The 21,718-nt window shown below is 39.7% G+C and overlaps 1 protein-coding gene across 8 annotated transcripts in view; it reads right to left on the bottom strand.

The window, feature by feature from the left end:
- Positions 1-3,145: 3,145 nt before the first annotated feature.
- GTF2I (general transcription factor IIi) overlaps positions 3,146-21,718 on the bottom strand; it is a 77,907-nt gene continuing 59,334 nt past the window's right edge. For 5 of the 8 annotated variants that reach the window (XM_064467965.1, XM_064467966.1, XM_064467963.1 and 2 more), the window contains 16 exons: positions 21,440-21,511; positions 20,800-20,983; positions 20,252-20,310; positions 19,472-19,555; positions 18,909-19,004; positions 17,233-17,298; positions 16,199-16,382; positions 15,546-15,598; positions 14,522-14,632; positions 13,665-13,748; positions 12,701-12,884; positions 11,624-11,652; positions 10,042-10,143; positions 8,645-8,683; positions 5,995-6,069; positions 3,146-4,197 (listed from right to left, as the gene is read on the bottom strand). In XM_064467965.1, coding sequence (XP_064324035.1) covers positions 6,011-6,069; positions 8,645-8,683; positions 10,042-10,143; positions 11,624-11,652; positions 12,701-12,884; positions 13,665-13,748; positions 14,522-14,632; positions 15,546-15,598; positions 16,199-16,382; positions 17,233-17,298; positions 18,909-19,004; positions 19,472-19,555; positions 20,252-20,310; positions 20,800-20,983; positions 21,440-21,511 — 1,406 coding nt within the window. In that variant the 3' untranslated portion in view covers positions 3,146-4,197; positions 5,995-6,010. The remainder of the gene's footprint in view (positions 4,198-5,994; positions 6,070-8,644; positions 8,684-10,041; positions 10,144-11,623; positions 11,653-12,700; positions 12,885-13,664; positions 13,749-14,521; positions 14,633-15,545; positions 15,599-16,198; positions 16,383-17,232; positions 17,299-18,908; positions 19,005-19,471; positions 19,556-20,251; positions 20,311-20,799; positions 20,984-21,439; positions 21,512-21,718) is intronic. The other 3 variants (XM_064467964.1, XM_064467970.1, XM_064467969.1) reach the window with 3 other exon arrangements.

The following is a 21,718-nucleotide window of genomic DNA, read 5'->3' as shown; positions in this document are numbered from 1 at the left end:
GCATCCCCTCTGGGAGCCTGTGCTTGGCTGCAGCTGGTGTCCCCGGCAGGCCAACACCTTACCGTGAGCGCGGCCGTCAGAGCAAGCCCAGAGCCACGCTCAGCCGGGAGCGGAGATGTCTTGGTCAGTGAGGCAACGCCTGTGCCCCCATTCCTGGCAGGCAGCAGCCCCAGACCACCAGCAGGGCTAACACTGGCTCTCCCAGCTGCCCATCAACAGCAAGCTCTGGTGCAGGGACGGCCCCTCCATGGGCAAATACCCTTAGTAGCTGTAAAGACAAAAGTTTGCTCTGACCGCATTAAAAAAATCAAATACTAACCATAGCTTTCCCCTGAATCTCAAGTATGGTGCTCTGCACCTGTCAAGACCACAAACATGGTCATTTAAATTTGGTTTAGTATTTTAACACGGGGACTTCCCTGTATGCGAGGCAGAATTACACAACCAGTAATATTAAAAAAAAAGGTATCTCCAGGGCTGTTTGGATTCTGCTCAGTTAACAGCCAGATCACTGCTTCTTAGGCAGAACCACCACAAACTTTGTCGTGAAAGCTCATTTAATAATTACAACTGTTTGTACTAAATTTAAAACTGCTTTACAGGCAGTGCATTACTGGAAACCACTTAATTCAGGTTTCTTCCTGTTTCCTTATTCCTCATTTTGTGATGTGAGAAATGAAACGGAGCTTATAGATCTCACTGCTGACAATGGGTTAGTGCAGTGAGTCGCAGCACGTAGCTTGGTATAATACATTGCTTAGTGTTTCCAACTGTCCCATAGTTACTAGGTATCGAGAAGCATAATTTTAGAAGAAAATTCTTGGAGGAATAATGACTCCTTCTGATGACCCTTCTGATAAACAAGCTGATTTTATGGAGTTCATGAGCTGATTCACGTTCTGGGAAACAAGGCTGGCATCTGAATGCAGGACCTGATTTTTGGGAGAGATGGAGAACTTCCACTGGCCTTTGCTGCAATGCACCACTGCTTTGGAGTGAGAACAGCAGATACGGGACTTAAGATGACAGATTAAAATCGAGATTATTGAAGACGAAGCGCTGGAGGTTTACTTTCTTAGGAGAATGGACTACCCTCTTTTCTGTAGAGCTCCACCCAAAACTAGTACCAAAACCTCCTAGAAATTAAAGGCTGAAGAAAGGAATGCCACCCTCATTTTGTTCAAAACATGATTTTTTATTTTTTGGTAGTTTAAATTTAAGCTTAATTCAATCCAGAGCCAAGGGAGGCCTTGCTCGTGTCATTGACGGCGGATTGCTGTGTGTGAAGAGTACTACTACGTGCCCTAACAGCTGTTGCAAAATCACAAAAATAAGAGTCTGTCCTCTCTCTGCCCTATCAGCGGCAGACTACTAAGATACGAAAAGAAATGAAGGAGAAAGGGTTCAAGTTTTTTGTGGAACACTTCAAATCCCAAGGGAAAAACAGTGGCCAGCAGCCGCATGACAGAGGTGCCGGACCTCCTGTGACACCTAGTGGTTACCGCTGTGAGAAAAGCCGGGGTGCTGTACCTGAGGAACACCAGGCTCCACCACGGACACCCTGATCCTGCGCTGCTTGGATCCAAACCTCATATTTAAGAGAAAGGAGCCGGCCTAAGGCACAGCACGGGCTTTTAAAGTTCAGTAGAACATGGGGAATAAATACTTGTCTGCTACTTCATCACCACAAAGCTGCTCTGCCGGAGAAAAAGAAATATTCAGAACTCAGAGTTGTTGCAATTTTATTTATTTACTTGTTTATTGGTACAGCCAAGGCTTTCAGGGCATTATCACTCAATACCCAAAGAGTGACACACCTCACGTATTACTAGTTTGGAAATGAGTGAGATTTTCATACATGGTCAACATCTTAAAAGTCTGCTACCTGTTAGGACTATATATAGAGACAGATAATTTTTTAATATAAAATTGGTATTTTGAAAGTATAAATATTGGTGCAATTATTTTGTCAGTCTAATTTCTCTCTACTGGATATAACTCAAAATGTCTGAGACCACAAAGAGACTTCAGTGTTGAACGCTTACGCACCTGTCAGCATTACTGCAAGCCTAACTCCCAGCACACATAAAGACTCCAGTCCTTCCACCAAAACCAAAACCACTGCATCAGTTTTCACTTCATTTTTTTTTCCCAGCTCCTGCATGTGCAGTTGCAGGCTGCCCACACTCTGCTGGTATGTGCAAGGCAGTAGCCTGGAATTACTTATTTTCACAGTTCTTTTGCTACGATGCTTTGCCCCCATTTTGAGCGAGCATTAACGCCTCCATCAGCAATGTACAGCCTTGCTGGGCAGGCAGCTGTGCAAAAAGTGCCTCCTGAAATAGCTGCGAGTGAAGAAGGGATGGACCATCCTTCCGCTTTTTCAAAAGGGGAAGTCGAGAACCAGCTGAAAACCCGGGGAAAGCTGCATTAACTCATTTCCCCATTCTAAACATTCCTAGCAGCAATCATGAAACTCGCCATCACCCTGATAACAACCTATCTATGGAGGTACGTTACTGAGCATGTCTATTAATCAGCAGTGAAATACATCAGTGGTTATACTTTGGGACAGTACCCAAACAGCTGAGGGTTACCAGGTTAAGTCAACGGGCTCGTTCCCATGGGACTGAGATAGGGGCTGTTTGCCGAGGCAGGAAGGCAGCTCTGAATCAGCCACCACCGGTTCCCATCTGGAGAGCTGCAAGGTACAACCGGGATGAGCGTTTTCAAATTGACTCAGCACAGAGCTAACCCTGCTCCTACTGACATCAACAGCACAATATTTAAGCACCTAGATCTGCATGGTGCGACTGCGAAAACGCAAGCATGTGTCCTACGGCTCTCCTGCGCCTTCAGAACGACCGAGCGCGTGCTGCTCTGAATTCGGCTGCTGACTTTCAGGGTGCTCCCGGGGAACGGACACTGTACCCAACTGAATTTAAGGCTTCAAAATTTTTTCTTGAAGATACAACCACGTCACCCACCTGGAGCAGGATTTCTGTCTGAAAGGCATGACTGGAACTTACTTCCTTCACTGGAATGAATAAATATGCTACATCATGTTCTACCTGCCTACAGAATTACTGCTAGAACTTGATTTGCTGTAAAATATGTAAACGTATACTGCACGGACAGTCGTAAAAACCATCAGAAAGGTCTTTATTTCTTATTCAGGGAATCAGGTTTACCACTTGTGCATAATGCAATCATCCCAAACTCATGCCAATAAAAGAGTATCCTTTACAATAATCTGCATCTTCTCTATCGAGATTATCATATAGCCAGAACTTTACATCTCTTACGGTTTGTGAAACTTAAAAAAAATGCATACATGATGTGGGGCATAACTGGGACTATAAGGGACTTAACTTTTGACATAGTAGGACTTACAGCAGCTTGTAGCATATGCTTCCATAACTAGATGAACAGAAGGGCATCTCCCACAGCCTTCAGGAGAAAAGCTCTCACACAGGTCCATGCGAGTTTTGCCTACATTAGGACTGCAAGACCAGACCCATCATATATAAACCATGTGATATTCTGATACAACATGCACTTACTACTTTGAGTTAATGGAACAAACCATAACAGGTTCAATTTAAATCGGTTCCTAATCCACACAACGAAATACTGTCCCTTTTCACAGTCCATCTCATTAATGCGTACTAACGGTCAAGTGAACCAGTTTATCTTTTATTTATGAAAAACATACGAATTGTGATAGATGTAATAGGAAAAATTAGTTCAAATATACAGATACTATTGTCCAATCAGCCATTAAAGGAGTAAGAATTAATGATTTTTTTTTTTTCCCAAAGTAAAACTAACAAACTGAACTACCTGCAGGAATTTTTCTGCATTACAAAAGCTGAGATGCATTCAGGTACAGTGAAATTCAGCTTTACTGGGAAATGTAGACGGCATCTGTTAAGTCCCTGTTGATTTTAATCCCTGTCATCTCCCCAGCACTTCTGCATCAAATTTAGTCCTTATAATATATTCCAAAGTAAAACCAGCCATTCCAAATCTACAGTCATTCTTTGCTTTAAGTCAATTCACAGAACTGCTGAAAAAGTAGACATTTCTATCTAAAAGTACAAAAAGGGTTTGTATAGAAGGTACTTCTCTTATACAATTATATTACACAGCTCAAGATAGTCCCGGCGGGCTCTTCTCAGAACTGGATTCTTCTGACTAGATAAGAAAAATTACAGAAGTGAGTTAGTTTCATTGCAGCTCTGTACCTTATTACAAATAAGAGTGGCTTGTACTGCCTTTTTGAGTTCTTTAGGTGTAGATTCAGAAAGCACGCAGAAGCGGAATATTGCTTGCAATAGACACAGGATCATAGGATCATTAAGGTCGGAAAAGACCTCTAAGATCATCAGTGTCACATGAGATTAAATGTGTGCTTGCGTGGTCTCTGTAAGAGTTTAGATCAAGCATTTGCTTTAGTATATTCAGTGGATGGCCTAAAGCATCCAAAAACCCGAACCGTTGCAGCACCAAGTTGTGCAGCCACTGCTCAGACAAAATTTCCACGACTTTTAATGGACAGGTGAAATGGCTTTTTATACCTCCACTGGGTGAAGTGTTTCCCAGGATTAATCAAAAGCTTTTCTTTAGTATATTTTCTCCTGCCATGTTCAGTTTTATGACAAACACTTCCAAAGCAGACTTCTCCAATTCATTAGGAAGACTACTGCTGTCGTTGCAATTCTCAGGGCACAGACAGTTGGTATGCTGGTACGGCGGCTCTGCCAGCTTCTACCAAATAATTTCTGGATCCGTCCCTTCAGTCCCTCATCCCGGTGCCGTCAGCAGCCCCCCACGTGCCAACGCTGTGTTTATGCTGCACAGGCAGAGGGCCGTGGCCAACCCTGTCCTTGCCTCCAAAAACCTGGGTGGTGCCAGGAGTGAAAACCACGGGCTCCAGGCTCCCTCAGCCACTGCTTCATGTGGGGGACAGACCGCACTATCGCTCTCAGCTGCTCAGAGATGAAGAACCAGAGCTTGGTTTTGCTGATTGCCCGTCTGTGCCCTCAGAACTGGAATAGTATGCGGACGTTTTCTTCTCTGGGATGAATAAAATGTCTTTCTCACTAAAGCGAGACCAGTTACAGCTCGGGTACACCAAATAAATGCATCCAACTTTACACCAATCAAATCAGATCTCTAAAGTACCACACGCTACACAATGAGGAATATATTTGGTTTGGAGTATTATCAAAAAACTGAAATGGGAAGAAGTACTACAGAGCTGTGATAGCTCAAAATTGCCATTTTCTCTGAATGAAGCATAGAGACTCACAACTGTGCGGGTCAGCCTTTTACATTTGGTGACGTGATAACATCGCTAGCACTGTTCACCTCCACCCAAATGTCATTTTTAGGAAGGAGTGAAGTTAAAAATAGTATAAGAGAAAGATTCAGACTTCTTTTCATTGTAAATTAAACTAAGCTTTTCATAAAAATTAACAGAAAAGAAAAAAGAAAACTTTTAAAGGCAGTTGGTTTCTCATCACAGCTAAGCTTTACCAAGTGTCCCAAGCTTAGACAATATTGCAATCGTAGTGAAGAGCCTTCCTGCTCAATTACAGTTTGGAAATATGTAGGCTTTACCAAGAATAACAATGATCTCTCACACAACCACGTCAGAGCTCTTTGTTGTGAACTCTAATTCCCTAAGCTTTCATTTACCCTGCCTCTGAGGTAATTGCCATCACCCATTTTTGTTTATAGGCCACATTTTCCTAGGACTGACTGCATCACAAGTTTGCAGAGAGCGTGCTTTACATTGTGTTTGGATAAGGGTCTGAAAACATCCTGCGTTTGACAGGTGAGAACCAAGACAAATGAAATAATTCACAAGTGAAGGACTGGCACCTTCTGGCATTCAGTCCTGTGTATCAGCCCTTTTCTCCCCACCCCAAAACATGAAAATGTTACTCCTCGACAGGCAATGACTTCAAGAAACTCTAAATTTTTTACCCAGTGTTGATGAGGTCTACCACGTCGGGTCTGGTTCTTGCTTTATTTGAGAATTTTCTTCTGTTTCTGTAGTATCTGTTGAAAAAGAGTAATGAATGAAGAAAAAAGGAAACTTCTCGACCAATTTATTGTTATTGTTGTGCTTATTAAGTAAAAAAGTTATGAAAATATGAAAAGCATTCATTTATCATTTTAAACTATTAACAATAAATAAAAGCGTGTTCACAACAATCTGATTCTGCATAAATGAGCACATTCACTCCAATGCAAAGCAGCCTGGGATCTGAGAGAACTCTAGTTTTTTAAAGAACAGAAATAAAATTGGTCTTAGAAGCATATGAAACTTTAAAATGCTTTTTATGTAGCTGAAATACTCACTGGGCAGGAAAGGAACTTAATCCAAAAAGGAAACAATATATAACCGGTGAAAAAAATGCCAGATGTATCACTGTTTCGGTCTGCACCCTGCTCTTCAGTCCTTCTCCCTCCTCTTTGCCAGCCCCCAGCACCATTCCTTCCTCCACCCACCTCAACAGATAGGCAACGTGAGGCGAAGCTTTTCCAACACTCACAGGTAAGTCTGTAGCCCATGACTTCAAATATTCCATGCATGGCCACTGCTTCACATTTTTTAAGATGCTGTCTTCCAAAGCTAGCTAACAACATCTGAACCTACGTGTGATCAAGTCATGCCTTCCAGGTTAGTTATTAAATTAACATTCACTGCACAAACTCTTGCTTTCACAGCACTATTTTTCAGGTATTTTTTCCATCTGTAGGACTGCTTCCCTCGTCAACCTGATACCGGCTTTTGCATTATTATATTTCAATCTGTCCAAAACAAATTTTGACCCTAGGTAATTTTTCTTCTTCAATGCACATTATCACATAGAAAGGCATTATGAGATGCTTTAAAAAAAAAAGAGATCAAGAAATTTTATCTTCTTGGCTAAAGCATTCATTATCTTTTGATATGATTTTTTTTTTTTTTCATTTCCAGGAGACTTCATTACAAAATCTTTGCTTTTTCTTGTTCACAGGGACGCTTGGAGGTAAATCAAAGAAATCTCGTGCCTATATAGCACTGCCTATATGACCCGGAGCCTGATTCTGTTCTTTTCATAAACAGAGAATGATGTTGGAAGGAAATTGTTTTTTCACTGAGGTTGTTTGGCAGGTTTGGGGCTAGGGTAATTCATCACTACAAAGCCAAGCCATTTCATTGCACAATCATTTTATACCTTCCGGTCTAGTTCTGAAGCGACTTTGAGTTCTCTAGCAATTGCATGCCTTTCCTCAAGATCATTCCTCTGGTAACGGGGTCTGAATCCGGTTTTGGATGACAAATTCCAAACCACATTTGTCTGTTTCTTCAAAACAATCACTTTGCAGGCCCAGAGCTAGATCTCCTCTGCATGAGGCTATTCAGGAACAACTCATGCACTCCATCACCTAACAATTTCAGTGATCCCACATAGTTTTGGTATCATAAAGGCATTTGATGCTCCAGCTTTCAATAACTGTGAGCTTAAAACCTGCAGCTCAGCTCTTCTGTGACTCTAACGCTTTCTTTTCATCTTGAATGTTGCAACAGGATTGATCTATGTTCTGAGAAAGACCGACTCAACACTGAACCTGGAACTGAGTTTGTAACAGTAGTTCTGGCTGAGCATGTCGCCTTGTCTCTGAGTTCAGTGACGTGCCAGGGAAACTGAAGCAATGGAGACTGGAAAGGGTATTCCATGGAAAAGGGTATAGAAGAATGGGAGTGCTGTGATTCACTGGCTCCTCTTTTGGGGAAATCTAAGCAGGGTTGAGGAATGAACTCAAGTGGAGAGTTTTAAGATGACAAGTACTGATGCACAGCAGCCTCAATCCCAGCTACTGACCCATCAGAGAGCCCCCTCTCAGGGCTACCTGGCACCCCATCAAACGGTCACAGCACCTCGGATCCCCTATGCCAGCCAGGCCAGAAGCAGCCACAGCGCTCCAGGGCCGGGCTGACAAGGTGGGGCTACAGCCGAGGCAGTATTTACAAGACCAGAGCACACAGCTGACACCAGCGTCCCAGTTCTCAGGTCAATTCGGTGTTCCTAATGCTCCAAGACCACATGCAGAAGTACAGGGGGCGTAGAAGAGCTACAGCCTCCTTGGTCTCACACACATCAACATCTGAAAAAGATACAACTCAAGTAGATTCTTGGGCAATAGGAAAGTTGGATGTTTTTCAGAGCTTAAGTTCTGGAAGACCAGCATTACTCCCACCTCCTCAGCACCATATATTCAGGCCGATATGGCATCCAAATTTCCTGATGATGGCAATCATTTGCTTGCATAAATTGTGGAAACTACTGCGCTGAATAACTAGATGCATCACTCAGGATATGAGCAATCACTCAAAGCCTATATATAGTCATGACTCACCAACCAACAATTCATAAAACTCCTTTATAAAATTATTTGAATAATAACTTTTGCTGCAGAGTATTTTTCACATGAGCAGCATGATATTAATACAGATGAAAAAACGTCCTGGGGACCAATAAAAGCCCTTGTTTTGATTGACCTGTGTCCTTTAAAAAACAAGATGCAACTTTGTTCAAAATTACTTAAAAATATTTGTCGATAGTAACTGAAGACAAACACTTACCTCCTACAGATACTTGTATTTGGCTTGGTTCAGCTGGCTCTTAAATGAAAAAATATAGTCAAATGAATACAAATATAGTTTCAGCAATAGAAATCAGATAAGTATCTTAGAAAAATTAGGGAAATTAAGTTTTCCCTGAAAAAAAGCACCTGATTTCTGCCCTTATGATCAGACTCAAATATCTTTGTCTGAGATAACTATGTGTAACTTTCTATAGAGAGTCTGCAGCAAAATATAAAATATACCCAAACATTTATTGCACTACACTACCCTACACTTGCTCTTCCAAGTATGGTTCACTGCGGCAGACATATCACCAAGGCCTAGCAGCACACAACGTGCACTTGCACAGAACATACCCCGTTTGGAACAGCTTTACTCAAACGGCTTAAATATAAAACCGCATTTAAAAAAATAAAAAAATCATCACTTCCAGTCAGTATTGTCCTCAATGGCAAATACGTGGTTTTTTGGGGAGAGTGGGAAGGTGCAGACTAGAGGGCAAAAAGTGTGTTTGAATTCCATAATGACTTTTCTATTACCTATGTTGATGGATTATAGATGGGCAGGTGTTAGAAAAGCCATTTAAACTTTTTAACGCTGCGGGTGAGTTAAAGACAGACGAGAGCAAGTTCGCTGACCATCAGCAGCTGCTTTCCTCCATTCCACCACCTCAAAATGTAAACAGAGGAGCCAGCAGTTGCCTTTAAAATGATTTCCACCATACAAGTGTCCCTCACTCTTAAAATGTTTATCGAACATTTTCTCTTAGCTCCCCAATGTATTTGAGTAACAGTTTATTCAGTCAATTGCAAGTGTCTTCCCTGCGCTACACCAACGCATTTTAAAAAGGTCTGGGGACATTTAGAAACTATACTGGGTCAAAAGGAAGTTGCTTAATTACATTTACTTTACCTATTCATAGCATAAAGCTAAATTCTCCACTAAGACTAAGACAGGGGATGAGTGTGCAGTCTAGACTCAGTCTAGCAGCGGTTACAGAGCCGTGCGGTAGGCAGAAGTTCTGTCGAGACCCCGTTCTAGGTTCTTACATGTTACACAAACTTCACTTGGCTGAACATCTATCTGGCACAGACACACACATACTTTGAGTTAAGTAGACATCAATTAATGGATACTGAATTGGCTTTATATATTGCCCGTACTACTCCTTTCCAGCTCACTCATCATCTGCAAAAATCAAATCAAGGAACATGCCAATGACACAGCCTGAAGGAAGCAATGGCTCTTTCTATTAATTTATGAATATTTAATAGCTATAAAAGTCACCATCGCACACCATCTGTCACAATAAAATGGCTCGTCACGAGCAATGCGCACCCAGGACATGACTACTATCATCGTCTGGCAATAAGATCGAGAACTCCATACCCTACCCCTTCTGCAGGGACACGTGTCACACTCTGCATCACCTGGCAGTACTGGTGCTGCTGCTGGTGCTGTTGGCGGTGCCTCTGCTTCAGCTTTTTCCATCAGCTCTAAGATTAGACATGATCACTGTTTAACTTCACAATGACAATGGTCCCACATGTAACACAAGGGCAATCTTACTTCTTGAATCTGCAAATCCTGAAACTTGTCGCATGAACAGGTTACTAACGCTTGTGATTGAGCTGCAGTTCAGTATTTTTTATCACAGAAAAAACATTCCCTAACTTGTCTGCAAGCACCAAAAATTTCCTTGTAAGTTATCACACATCCTTCAGAACAAGAACAAAGCATCATACCTACATAAGCAGTAGCTCAGAGCCTTTCAATCATTCACCTCGGTATCTATCAATATCAGATAATTTTTATCTTCATTAGTGGACACAGATACTGCATTAAAATCACATGTTCAATGACCAATCTGCTCCTCCAGTGACAGAAGATGACTGGGTATCTATGTTGGTTTTATTCAGCATATTAGCTAGCCTCAGCCCCACCACATGCTGGAAGTTATGCTGGCTGAACAACAGTTTAATATATTCTTTCATTTCTAATTCAAGTCTCTGGAAATGCTATTACACACTTATCTGCCTGGAAGGTTCCCTCTTACAAAGGGATCTCTCTCCCACCTAAGAAGGTGTGCCTAGGACTGGCGAGCAGGTCAACTAGAATACTTTCTTGAGAACACTTCGTACTTGCAGTTCATAGACCTCAGCATGTTAGCTGGAATATAGAATCATAGAATCATTCACGTTGGAAAAGATCTTTAAGATCACTGAGGATACTGCTGACGGGATGCAGATGAATGCATGCTGGGTCGCCAAGGCTCAGGCTGGGTAAGGCCAAAGAAACAACAGGAGGTTATTTGTCCTCTGAATTTCTAATCTGACATTGGCTTAGAAAGAACATGACACAAGGGACACTGTAATGACAGTGTTTTGCAGCTTGTTTTTTCTCTTAAATAAGATCTAACAAAACAGGACACAAATATTTTAGGCAATTGAAAATACAACAACTTTTTTTTTCCCCTCTCAAATGATTTCATTAATGTGTCCAACTTGGCCGTGGCACTTTGGGTAATTACACTCTGCCTCTCTAAACCGTTACGGTTTCAGGAGAAGGCAGAATTTTTCACTGCAACAGGGTTGCGCAGCTACTAGGAAGTCCTTACTAACTGCTACTGTGATGGATCCAAACCTAAACTGTAGACGCTCCCATATAAGTCTGTAGCTCAGTCAGGGTCCTAAATCTCTTTGAGACTCTGCAGCTGAAAAATACAAAATCAGTATCTTGCATTTTCATATCAAAGTTAATGCTAATCTTATACTGTTCTGTAAATTTATCACACTGCTCTCAAGTTAATTGCACATGCATGTTTAGTCAGGAAATCTTAATGAGACAGCCACGGACAAGAGGGTTATGCACAGAACTGAACCGCTGTAGAGTCTCTGCCACTAAGCCAAAATGTAGAAAATGAATCTTGGTAAGTTACAAAAACACATTTGCCATCAGTGTTTCATAAATACTTACGATTGTTAATCACAAGCCCTGGAAATGGTCTGTAAAAAAAAATAAAATTCAGAGGTCATGCTAAAAAATGAATAAAAAGTCCAACAAAACAGAAGGAACCATCATGGCAGCTCTTGGGCGCCATGGTTTGTTCCTAGCACTTTGAAAAGTCACATACACAGAAAGATCTAAATCCTTCCCTCAGTCACAGCTAATTAACAATGGAGTCACCTCTTCTTCAGACCTCAATTAAATAAAACATATCAAAAGTCCTTTCAGTCAGAACTCTTCATGATTAAGGGTTGAGAATTCAGACACCTCAGCAAAATATATTTAGGAAATTTATCCCTATCTAAAGACAGACTGAAGCTTTTAGACTCCTGTGAAGCAGCCTATGATTTGAGAAGTTGCATAAACTATAAATTTATTTTCAATTCCTGAACTCCTCCTGAGTATGATTCCAAAGTTTCATCTGTTCTGCTTCACGCATAGATACACTCTGTATATATGTACGTGTGTGTACGCATCCGTGCAAACATTCACGTACAAATAAAATTAACTTATATTGTAATTGGACAATATAGTATTTCTATATATTGTAGATAAAACTAGTTTTGTAGGAAAAAAATGTTTTTTCAAAGAGCTTAACTCAGGGATTTTAACACAACTGAAACACTTAAAAATAATAATATTAATTTAATACTACTACAAACATACTATCTACTGTCAAGAGCCAACAAGCTCTGGACCTGTCTCAGAGCTCGATCTGATATATGGGAGAGCAAGGCCCACAACACTTTACAACTGTGTTATAGAATATGAATAGATTTCAACTCAAACGCAGCTTGCTATAATACGCAGTATTAATAATACGCTCTTTGTCATACTGAATTGGACACGTCCTCCAAAGAGTTACCATCTTCATTCATGCTGTGAACATTTGGGCTTCATTTGACTTGACATATTGTTTCCAAAAAGCCAACATCCTCCACTATTTAAAGATGCACTGCAACTTCTAGTCTTTCGAATCTCAATTTATTCAAGCTACAGGGCTGTCCTCACAACATCTCTACGATCTGATCAATGGCAACCACATACCGAATGACAGTAAATTTGATAAACTCTGCTGATTCCAAAATCTTCCTCATCGAGCTGATTTCCAGATAACTGGGAGCTTTAAATGCCACACCGGGAGGCATCCCATCCACCACCACACAGCCAGGGTTGATAGTGATTTTTCTGTATGGGACTTTCACGGGAAAATTCATACCAATGGCTTCACCTAAGTGAGAGAGGTCACGTTTGTTTCCAAGTCTACATATTTATGGTTAGACATTGAAGAAAATGTCCTCAGACGATTAAGAAACTAAATGCAAACTATGAAAATCCACTTGACAAACCATTACAGTGTTACGTTTCGGATTACACTCACGAATGTTACTACGAAGAACGTTAGTTACAACTGCAACTCTAACAGCTCACCACGTAAAGGACCCAGACTCTGGTTTTACTAAAAAACGTATAGAACAGGGTATCTAGGGAAATAGCGACCAAAGGAAGACAAAGCGTTTCCTGCAACGTGCACAGAAAAGCAATTCAACACAGCACTAGTGAAGGAATTTCAGATAGAGCAGCTGAGGTCATTATTGCTGTATGATGCAATTACAAAGTAGCAATAAAGAAAACCTTACAAAGCAAAAATGTTACGTTGCATTTTAAAAATTAGTCTAGTCTCAAGTAGTAAGAAGCCTCTGAAGTCCTAAGAATAATCATGGTTTGCCAGCAAAGTATGTATTTCATCTGTGTTTACACAGAAATAAACCTGAAGGAGGGGAACATAAAGCAACCTACGCTCTTGGGACTTTTTGTTTAGAAAACCAAACAACCTACATCACTTATAAAAGACTTTTTGAAGTCAAATCACAACATTCATATACAATTCTTGAATTTGTTCATTTTAATGATCATATATATCATCCGCTGTGATGATTCAGTCACTTCAATATGAACATCGTTAACTGCATTCACACCCATGTAAAAATGGGGAGTAAGAAGCAATTACCAAATTTCCGGCTAAAAAGATCATTTACTTGCTCTCTCAATTGTCTGGCCTTCTCTACTTTTGACAGTCGCTCACTCTCATCATCTGGAAGAAATTGTTAGAATAGCATCAGAATTAAGCAGATTTTTTTCCCCTGAAGCTTGTTTATTGCTGCATGATTACTCAAAGCAGGTACGTCCAAATGCTTTTGAAACACCCCGTCTTTGTTCCTAGTTTTAGCAGTAACGCAGAATTGTAGAAATATGCAAAAATAGATGGTTAAGAGATCTGTAAGAAGCTTCAAAGTATTTACATAACCAACATTAGATTTACTGTCTAGAGATGATTTTGTAAATTTAATCTAAAACCACAAATTGTATTTTATTTTCTTACAGTACATGTAACACTGGGGAAAGGTAAAAGTGAAGTGACAGTACACTGCCATAGCATGCAACGTTCCTCATGGTTTCTGATAAATGCAATATATGCCTGAGAAAGTAGCAATCAGTGTAAAGAGAAAGCAGTTCAGACTGCATGGTTACTCCATTCAGTCTGAGCCCTGATCTCTTGAAGTTGCCAAGAAAATTGCAAGTCAGTTCTTAATTTATTGCATGAGAAGAAAAGGGAAAAAAGTGGATACTTCTTAACTAGGCGCTGGACCAAGAATATTCTAGAGATGTCACTGAATAGATATTCATGAGCGTTAGAAAATATTTAACATTTCAGCATACACAGAATGGTAAATTACGCTCTTTGTTGACTGTACTCATATGACAGTGAACTAACTTGACTGTAGGAAAAAAATTCATCAGACTAAACAGATGTCATGGAGAATATAAGCACAAAAAGTATGACATGAAACCTGACAGTATACACACCTGGTATAGTTACTTGAATGATGTTAAGATCTTCAACACCTGCAGCTGTGTTCACCACTGTGTTTGTTGTGGTGCTTGCTGTGTTGGCTACATTAGATGAATTATTTTTTCCTAAAAGAATTAATTTTAAAAACAGTTATAAAAAGCCCAAAATCTTGACTGTCATGTATAAAGACAATATTGCAAAATAACAGGTATTTGCAAACTTTTCACAGCAGACCCAGTGCCATTTTCGAAATGGGTTCAGCTTCCAGTGAGACATACTTATTGAAGGTGCACACTACTCTGACTTCCCCATCCAAGAGGAGAAAGGGCTAGACTGAAGACAATGTTAATCTTTACCTACCTGGCTTTCTAAAAGACTATTAAGAAAAGGGAAAAAAACCCAAAAGAGTATGTGGAACATCTATTTTCATATTTTTATTAACAGAATAATCATAGTACTTGCCATTAATTCAGTAACACCTACTGATCCACGCATTCACTGCATGCATTCACAAAAGAAACCCCTTAGTTAGACTCGTAAGCCACGCTCTCCACCGGCACAAACTAGCGTAGTTCAACTAACTCAGTGGAGTTTTGCCAACCCATAGTAACAGATAATAATATGACTCAAAGCATTTAATCCATGACCTGCCTGACAGAGTTTTCTACTGGCTACCTGCGCTCCTATCTGCGCAGCATTTCTCATTTAGATGACCTACGTATCAGCAGCAAATAATTTCTCTCTAGACCTGAATTACTTCTGTGAATCACACATTGCTACTTACATTTTGATAAAAGGTAGTAAAGACTACAGTAGAGGCATGATTGTTGTGAATAACTTAAATTTAATACTCCTTTGCTAAAGCTGTATTAAAACCATAACTGGAAAGTGCTTTTGCCATCTTAGGAACAAACAAGCAAACCAACCACAGCGTAGAATAGATCTTTCAGGAACTCATTAACACCGTGCAGCACTCCTGATTTGTATTTAAACCTTGAAAGAGACTTATCTAGAACGTTAAGCAGTTGCAAAACTCACTTTGGGGGCTTCTAGCAGAACTTTCCTTAACAGCCGCCTCAAACATCTCAGGCCTGCAAACAGATTGAACATCTCATGTACAGCAATAAAATGGCATTCATCAACGTTAAAGGAAACAAGATTTTCTAATATTAATTTACTAAAGACAGGAACTAAATTCCATAAATGCTGTATTACTCTCAGAAAAGCAGACACCCAAGAATGTGATGGCTGAGAGGCTCCGCAGCTTCTCTTGCCACTGTTTCTACACTGGCACATGGGTACCTAAACCTATTCTAGACAAGAAAAATAAATTCTTGCAACACCCAATATATGAATCTCCACTTCTCGGCTCTTAGTACACTGCTGCCAAGTTTTATGAGTAACCCATGAGTGCTCCATGCAGTAGGAACTAAACCAGTGATGTAATAACTGAAATGGACTGAGAAATCTGAATTAGAATGAATAAGAGACTTGCTCTTCCTCCAAAAACAGGTAGTGAGTGTCTTTCAGAACAACCTCTACAAGAGCTTTCTGGCCATTTCCTCATTTACTAAAAATATTCCAGTGTGTATTTTATCGAGTAATCTAGCAACTTGGCAACACAATTTCACTTTTTGGTCTACGTTTGAATTCTTATAGAATGGATTATCAAAGATGTATGGAAGTCTTACTTTTTAATAATGAATTTTATCTTCGATTTGTTTCTCAGGATCTTCTCTAGTCTTGGAATTCCAAAAGTGGAAGGTCGGCGGAATGGCACCCCCTCAGGTAGTCCTTCCACATAGAAAACCTCCGGGAAGGATTCAAACAGTGCAAACGGCACCTTCACTGGTTCAGTCAGCCCCAGTGCTTCCCCTGAAACGCAACAGAGCAAACAGGCTACCAGCTAGGCAACTGATGTGTCTATAAAAAGGAAAATCTCAGGTATAAATGGTCTATAATAGTTGGCACATACATACTAGATTAGATGGAATCAGCAGGCTTTGGGTTTTTTTGGTAACAGCTATGAGTAGGCAGGAGGAAAGTAAACAGTCTCAGACAGAACTAACTCATCCTGTTGCAGTAAATCTGATCATAATTTGCAGTTGAAAATATTGGTATTTATAGACAGCTCATGCCACTGGCTTGGTCTGCATATGAGACTATCCTGTTTGTACTCCATTACAGGCAGTGTATTCTGTCTTTGTCTCTGTCAGAGAATAGCACCAAGGGCAGGTGACATTAGTGTTCTTGTTCCAAGAACTGCACTCAGAAGCGTAACGAGAAGTCATTACTTCCAAAGGTCGTTAGCTTCCAAACATCCTGCACTAGAATAAGCGCTGGGATACGATGGAGCACGTCTCTCCAGATACGATCCATAACGTATCAAGTCATGCAGAGGCTGAAGTCATACAAAGTCCCATTCATAAGCAGAGCGAAGGAAACTTGAAAGATGTGCCAGGATGTGGAGTCACTATGTCTCTGGGTGATTAAAGAAGCAGTAATCCAACCACAACTCCTCCATTTCCAAACCCAAATACAGTAACTAGTGGAAATGGGGCAAAGAATTGCAAGCAACATATATGAGAATGAACTCAAATGAGACACTGCCTAGAGCACACAAGGGTTGCAGGACCTTTGGAATAAACATGTGAACATATCTATCATGCATCAACTGCATGTCCTTAAGAAAGATATCTTGGTAAAAACGAATCAATAAACTTACCACATTTTTCATTAAAAAGATTTTCAACTTTCTGCTTTAAGTCAGTAATTTTGGCATTCCACGCCTCTGCCAGGAGGAAATCGGAAGAATTAAATCAACATGCGCACAATAAATGAGTCCTTGAAGAATATTTTAATAAATGTAGAATAAATTATTATGCTTGATAGCCTATTTACTATGACAGTAAAATGCACAAATAGCTCTCATTCTGCAAATGGCACTGAAACATTCTGCTGCCGTCTAAACCTACATCCACATGAATCCTCATTTTCCTAAAGCTTTGAAAAATACCAATAACTAAAACAAGGATGATTAAAATTGAAATTAATGCAAGAGTGATCCAAATTTACAATATCAGGCAACTTAAAAATTACTCATCCAAACCAGCACCCAAAATAGCGGCAGCAAGTTCTTCATATGTTCAGTGACACAGCCCTTAAATGCCCCTCTGAAGTTCTGTAAGCTCTATCATAATTTCAGCTACAGCGGGTAAGATTAAATGTCCACCTCGCTAGGCATTTTGTTTCTGACAGTGACCAGCAGCAACTCCTAAAGCGGTTCACTTGTGGCTGCAGCAAGTGGTCCATAGCTGGTCTACAAAACTAAAAACTCCATTGAAAGTTTAAAAAATTTGCAAACTAAAGCTTAAAAAAAGCCTAGGCCTAACTGTAACAAGCAAGTCAAAGAAAACGGTACACAACTGTGACTACAAATACTGCCCAGGCCAAAAGGAGCAGTTATACAGTCAGTATCTTATATTCAGTCTAAACTGGCTCAGTGGGAGGAAAGAATTCCTTTGTTTCACGTTTGATGACCATATGGCGAAAAAGGAAGCATGGGGGAAAACACCGAAAACCAAAACCAAACTCCGATATAAATATAAGCAAATAATCTCAGAACAGAAGGATGCTGGGAAAAAAAGTTTTGTGAGACTTCGAAAACTGCTCACAGTTACTCTGAATACAGTCATTCATCTCTGTTGACCACAGGGGATTTATTCTGCGGCGCAGATTTGACCCTGCTTTCATCGCAAAGATTTCTGTGCTGTAGCACTGCACAGACAGGCCTGGTCCTCCGCGGTTAAAAAGCTCCGGCCCAATGCTCATGAAGACAACTGCATGTCTTCCAGTCCTGTCTGGCTTTTCCTTTACTGATCTTCCAGAACAGGAGAGGTCTATAATGGCGATCTTGCAAAATGGGCTGCAATAGATCATGCCTTACTGACATTAGGTGATTCCTCCCTAGTTCCTACGTACCACTTGGGTAGCTCTGCACAGTGAGGCTCAGTATTTCGTTTGTGCAGCGCTTATTAAGCTTATGCACAATATCAGATCTCAGCTGGGTTTATGCACTCTGGTGGTACTGCACACCTTCAAGGGTCTGCAGCACTGTGAAATAAGAGCAAAAGTCTAAAGGGACTGGTTCTGAAACCAAGTTAATAAGATCTAATGGACCTGTACTGCATTTGTACAGCATTCTCAATAGATCATCCAGGACTTCTCCGATGCAGGTTATTCTACAGGATGAAGAACTGAATGTACGTGAAAGGAGGAACTTCAGTCATTCACTAACTGGGAAATAAAACATGAATTCAAAATCTCTCTCATACATAATCACCAGAATTTTCAATACCAATCATAACAGAACCCACGTGTGCTAATTCCCAAAACATTTACCAAAAGAAAATTCTCTTCCTCGTGGCTTGAAACTCATATTGGACCCATTGGTTTGAGAATTAGTTCGAACATCTGTTGTTTGTGGTTTATTAGGACCTGTAAAAAGACATTACATATATACATACAGAGAGCAGAAGCAAGCCATCAATCAAAAAAAACAACATATCAAACTTGATTACTAGAGAAAACTTAACTTCTGAATCAAGAGTAGAATAAAAAAACCCTTAAGAAGTCCTTCTAGGGTTGTATCCAGGCATTTGATACTACTGATCACATCTGTCATCCCTCTGCTCAGGTCTACATCAGTTCCCACATCTTTGCTTGGAATAAAAGGCCCAAGCAAGCTGTCAAACTCCAACATTTTACAAAACCATCATCTGCACCGAATCCAGCGTTATTCAGAAACAAAAAAAAAAATAAAACCATTTCTATATTAAAGTGTATCTGGAACCCTGAAATGAAACTGAGTTTGCTACATGAGGTGCATGTATAAGTTAATTATGGGCGATGAAATCTGAGAACAGAAAACATTAGAAGAATATTTAATGATACTTTGCCCATACCTTCTTCAACAGTAACTTCCAGCTCTGGGACCTTTGAATTGCCTGCAGGACTTCGTGACCTTTTTGAACTCTTTGGACTCATTGCTGGAAGTCAATATAATACAAGGTGTAATGCACAAACCCTCTGTGATGCATATCCGGCACAGCTAATAAAAAACCAGCTGTATTCTGAAAATTCCGCAGACTGAAGAATGACTTGGGTCTGTATCAAGTGCAGTCTGCATTGTAAAATCTGAACAGTACAGTGACGCTCACAGCCTTAAAAAGGAGGTTTAGTACTCTTGAAAAAGGCAGGTATCACATCTAAATTTCCATTCTACTAACTCAGAACGTAAGACTTTGTTGTTTCTAAGTGTGAGGGACAGCTTTGGTACTTCTTATTTTATCTAAATAAAACTACTAACTTTTGAATTTTTTGTAGACAAACTTAAAAGATTTTCTTTTTTATTCTTTTCTTACAAAACTTAATTGTTATTTACTCCAGTTCACAACTGTAAGTTAAATATGTCTTAGGCCATGAGCAGCAAAATAAAAGTTGTCAAAATTGGGTAAATTCCATTTTCTGTATTGGAATAGTGTTAAGTTAAAAAAAGTAGATAAAGTTATGATTTGACTAACTTTTTCAAATAAAAGCAGGTTTAGAGGCTACTCTGCTAGATCTTCTTAATGCCTTTTGTTTGCAACACCCATGTTTTTCAACCACAAGGACCTCCGTCTTTTACAGAAGCAGAAAGTAAGTATTTATGAAATGATGGCAGCAAATAACATTTAATTGTTTACCTTTAGTGTTTATTTTACTCGCCAGTCCTGGGGGCAAATAGGAAGTGACAAGCTCAGGCCTAAAAGTTGAACAGAACACAACCCAATCAATTACTTGTTCAAGAAAAATAATATAGCAAAATGTTCCAAATTTCTTGGAATTCAGTTAAGTTCCAATTTACATAACATCAGCTCTCTATAATAAAATTCTACTAGAAGCACCGGTGACTTTCCATCTACTATAACCACAAAAAGTTAGAAAACAAAGCTACATTTTCTACTCTGTGATTTTCTTATGGGTTTATTTAAAGCAAAAAATAAAGAAAAAGAAGGAAAAAAGCTTCCAGGTACGAGGTCATTTCTCCCCTAGATCCTTGATGCACGAAACGTGCAATTTACACATCTATATAAATTCAATAAGGAAGGTATATCCTTTTATAAGGTAAAACATACATGCAAAATGTTCTTTTTGTTTCAAGGAAAGAGAATTTAGGTAGCATTTAAAGTTGCTGTGAAGAAAATCAAATAACTTCAAAATCAGGAGTAAAATAACTGAATTACAAACATACTTTTTAACAACAAATTTGATTTTGCCACTCCCACGGACAATTCTTTCAAGGCGTGGAATTCCAAACCATGTGGGACTCCGGAAGGGGATTCCTTCTGGCAAGCCTTCGACGTACAAGTACTCAGGGTTTGATTCAAATACAGGATAGGGAACTTTCACTGCCTCTGAAAGCCCCAGAGCTTGGGCTGAAAATAAAGATTTAATGACAGTTTACACACTCAAATGGGTGGTATATTATCTCAAGTGATTTTAAGAAGCTTGGCTTACAGAAGCTCTGCTACTCAAGAGATTATAAAAAACCCAAAAGAAATACTTAAATAGATCTTTCTATTATTTTCGGTAAAATAATTGCAGATGGCAACTTCATCCATCTTGTTACAGATAACATCCAAGTCTGCAGAAACTAGTATCTTCTTCTGAGAACTTTTTTCATCCAAAAGCTTGTTTTGCACATATCTCTGTCACACAACTGGAAAAACTATGGCCTAGGACATTGTTATAAAGTCGTTTAGGTCAGTTATAGGGAAGAGCCAGTAAAAAGTAGGTGAGACATCTGACCTAGCACATCTCTGAGGTTTAAGTACAGACAAGTTTTAAAACACAGCAGCAATATAAAACAGTTCATTTAACATGTAACTTACCAAACTTCATATTAAATATCTCTTCTACTTGCTTTCTTAGCTTTGTGATCCTGACGTTCCAGTCTTCTTTGACTGAAAACCAGAAATGGATATGTCAGAGTGTTACCCAGTTCTAGATAAAAAGGTACATTCAAACACATTCTTTTCAAGAGAAGAACCTGCGAACAATCACATCTGGACAAGGACGTACAATGAGCAACGATTGTTAATGGCACCTTAAAGGATAAACGTAATTCCCTCTACATAATGGAAGATCTGTTTAAATGTAGTTAGAAATTT

Source organism: Phalacrocorax carbo, chromosome 17 (genome assembly GCF_963921805.1).
Source record: "Phalacrocorax carbo chromosome 17, bPhaCar2.1, whole genome shotgun sequence".
NCBI classification, from domain to species: Eukaryota; Metazoa; Chordata; class Aves; order Suliformes; family Phalacrocoracidae; genus Phalacrocorax; species Phalacrocorax carbo.
This window is presented reverse-complemented; position numbering and strand designations above follow the sequence as displayed.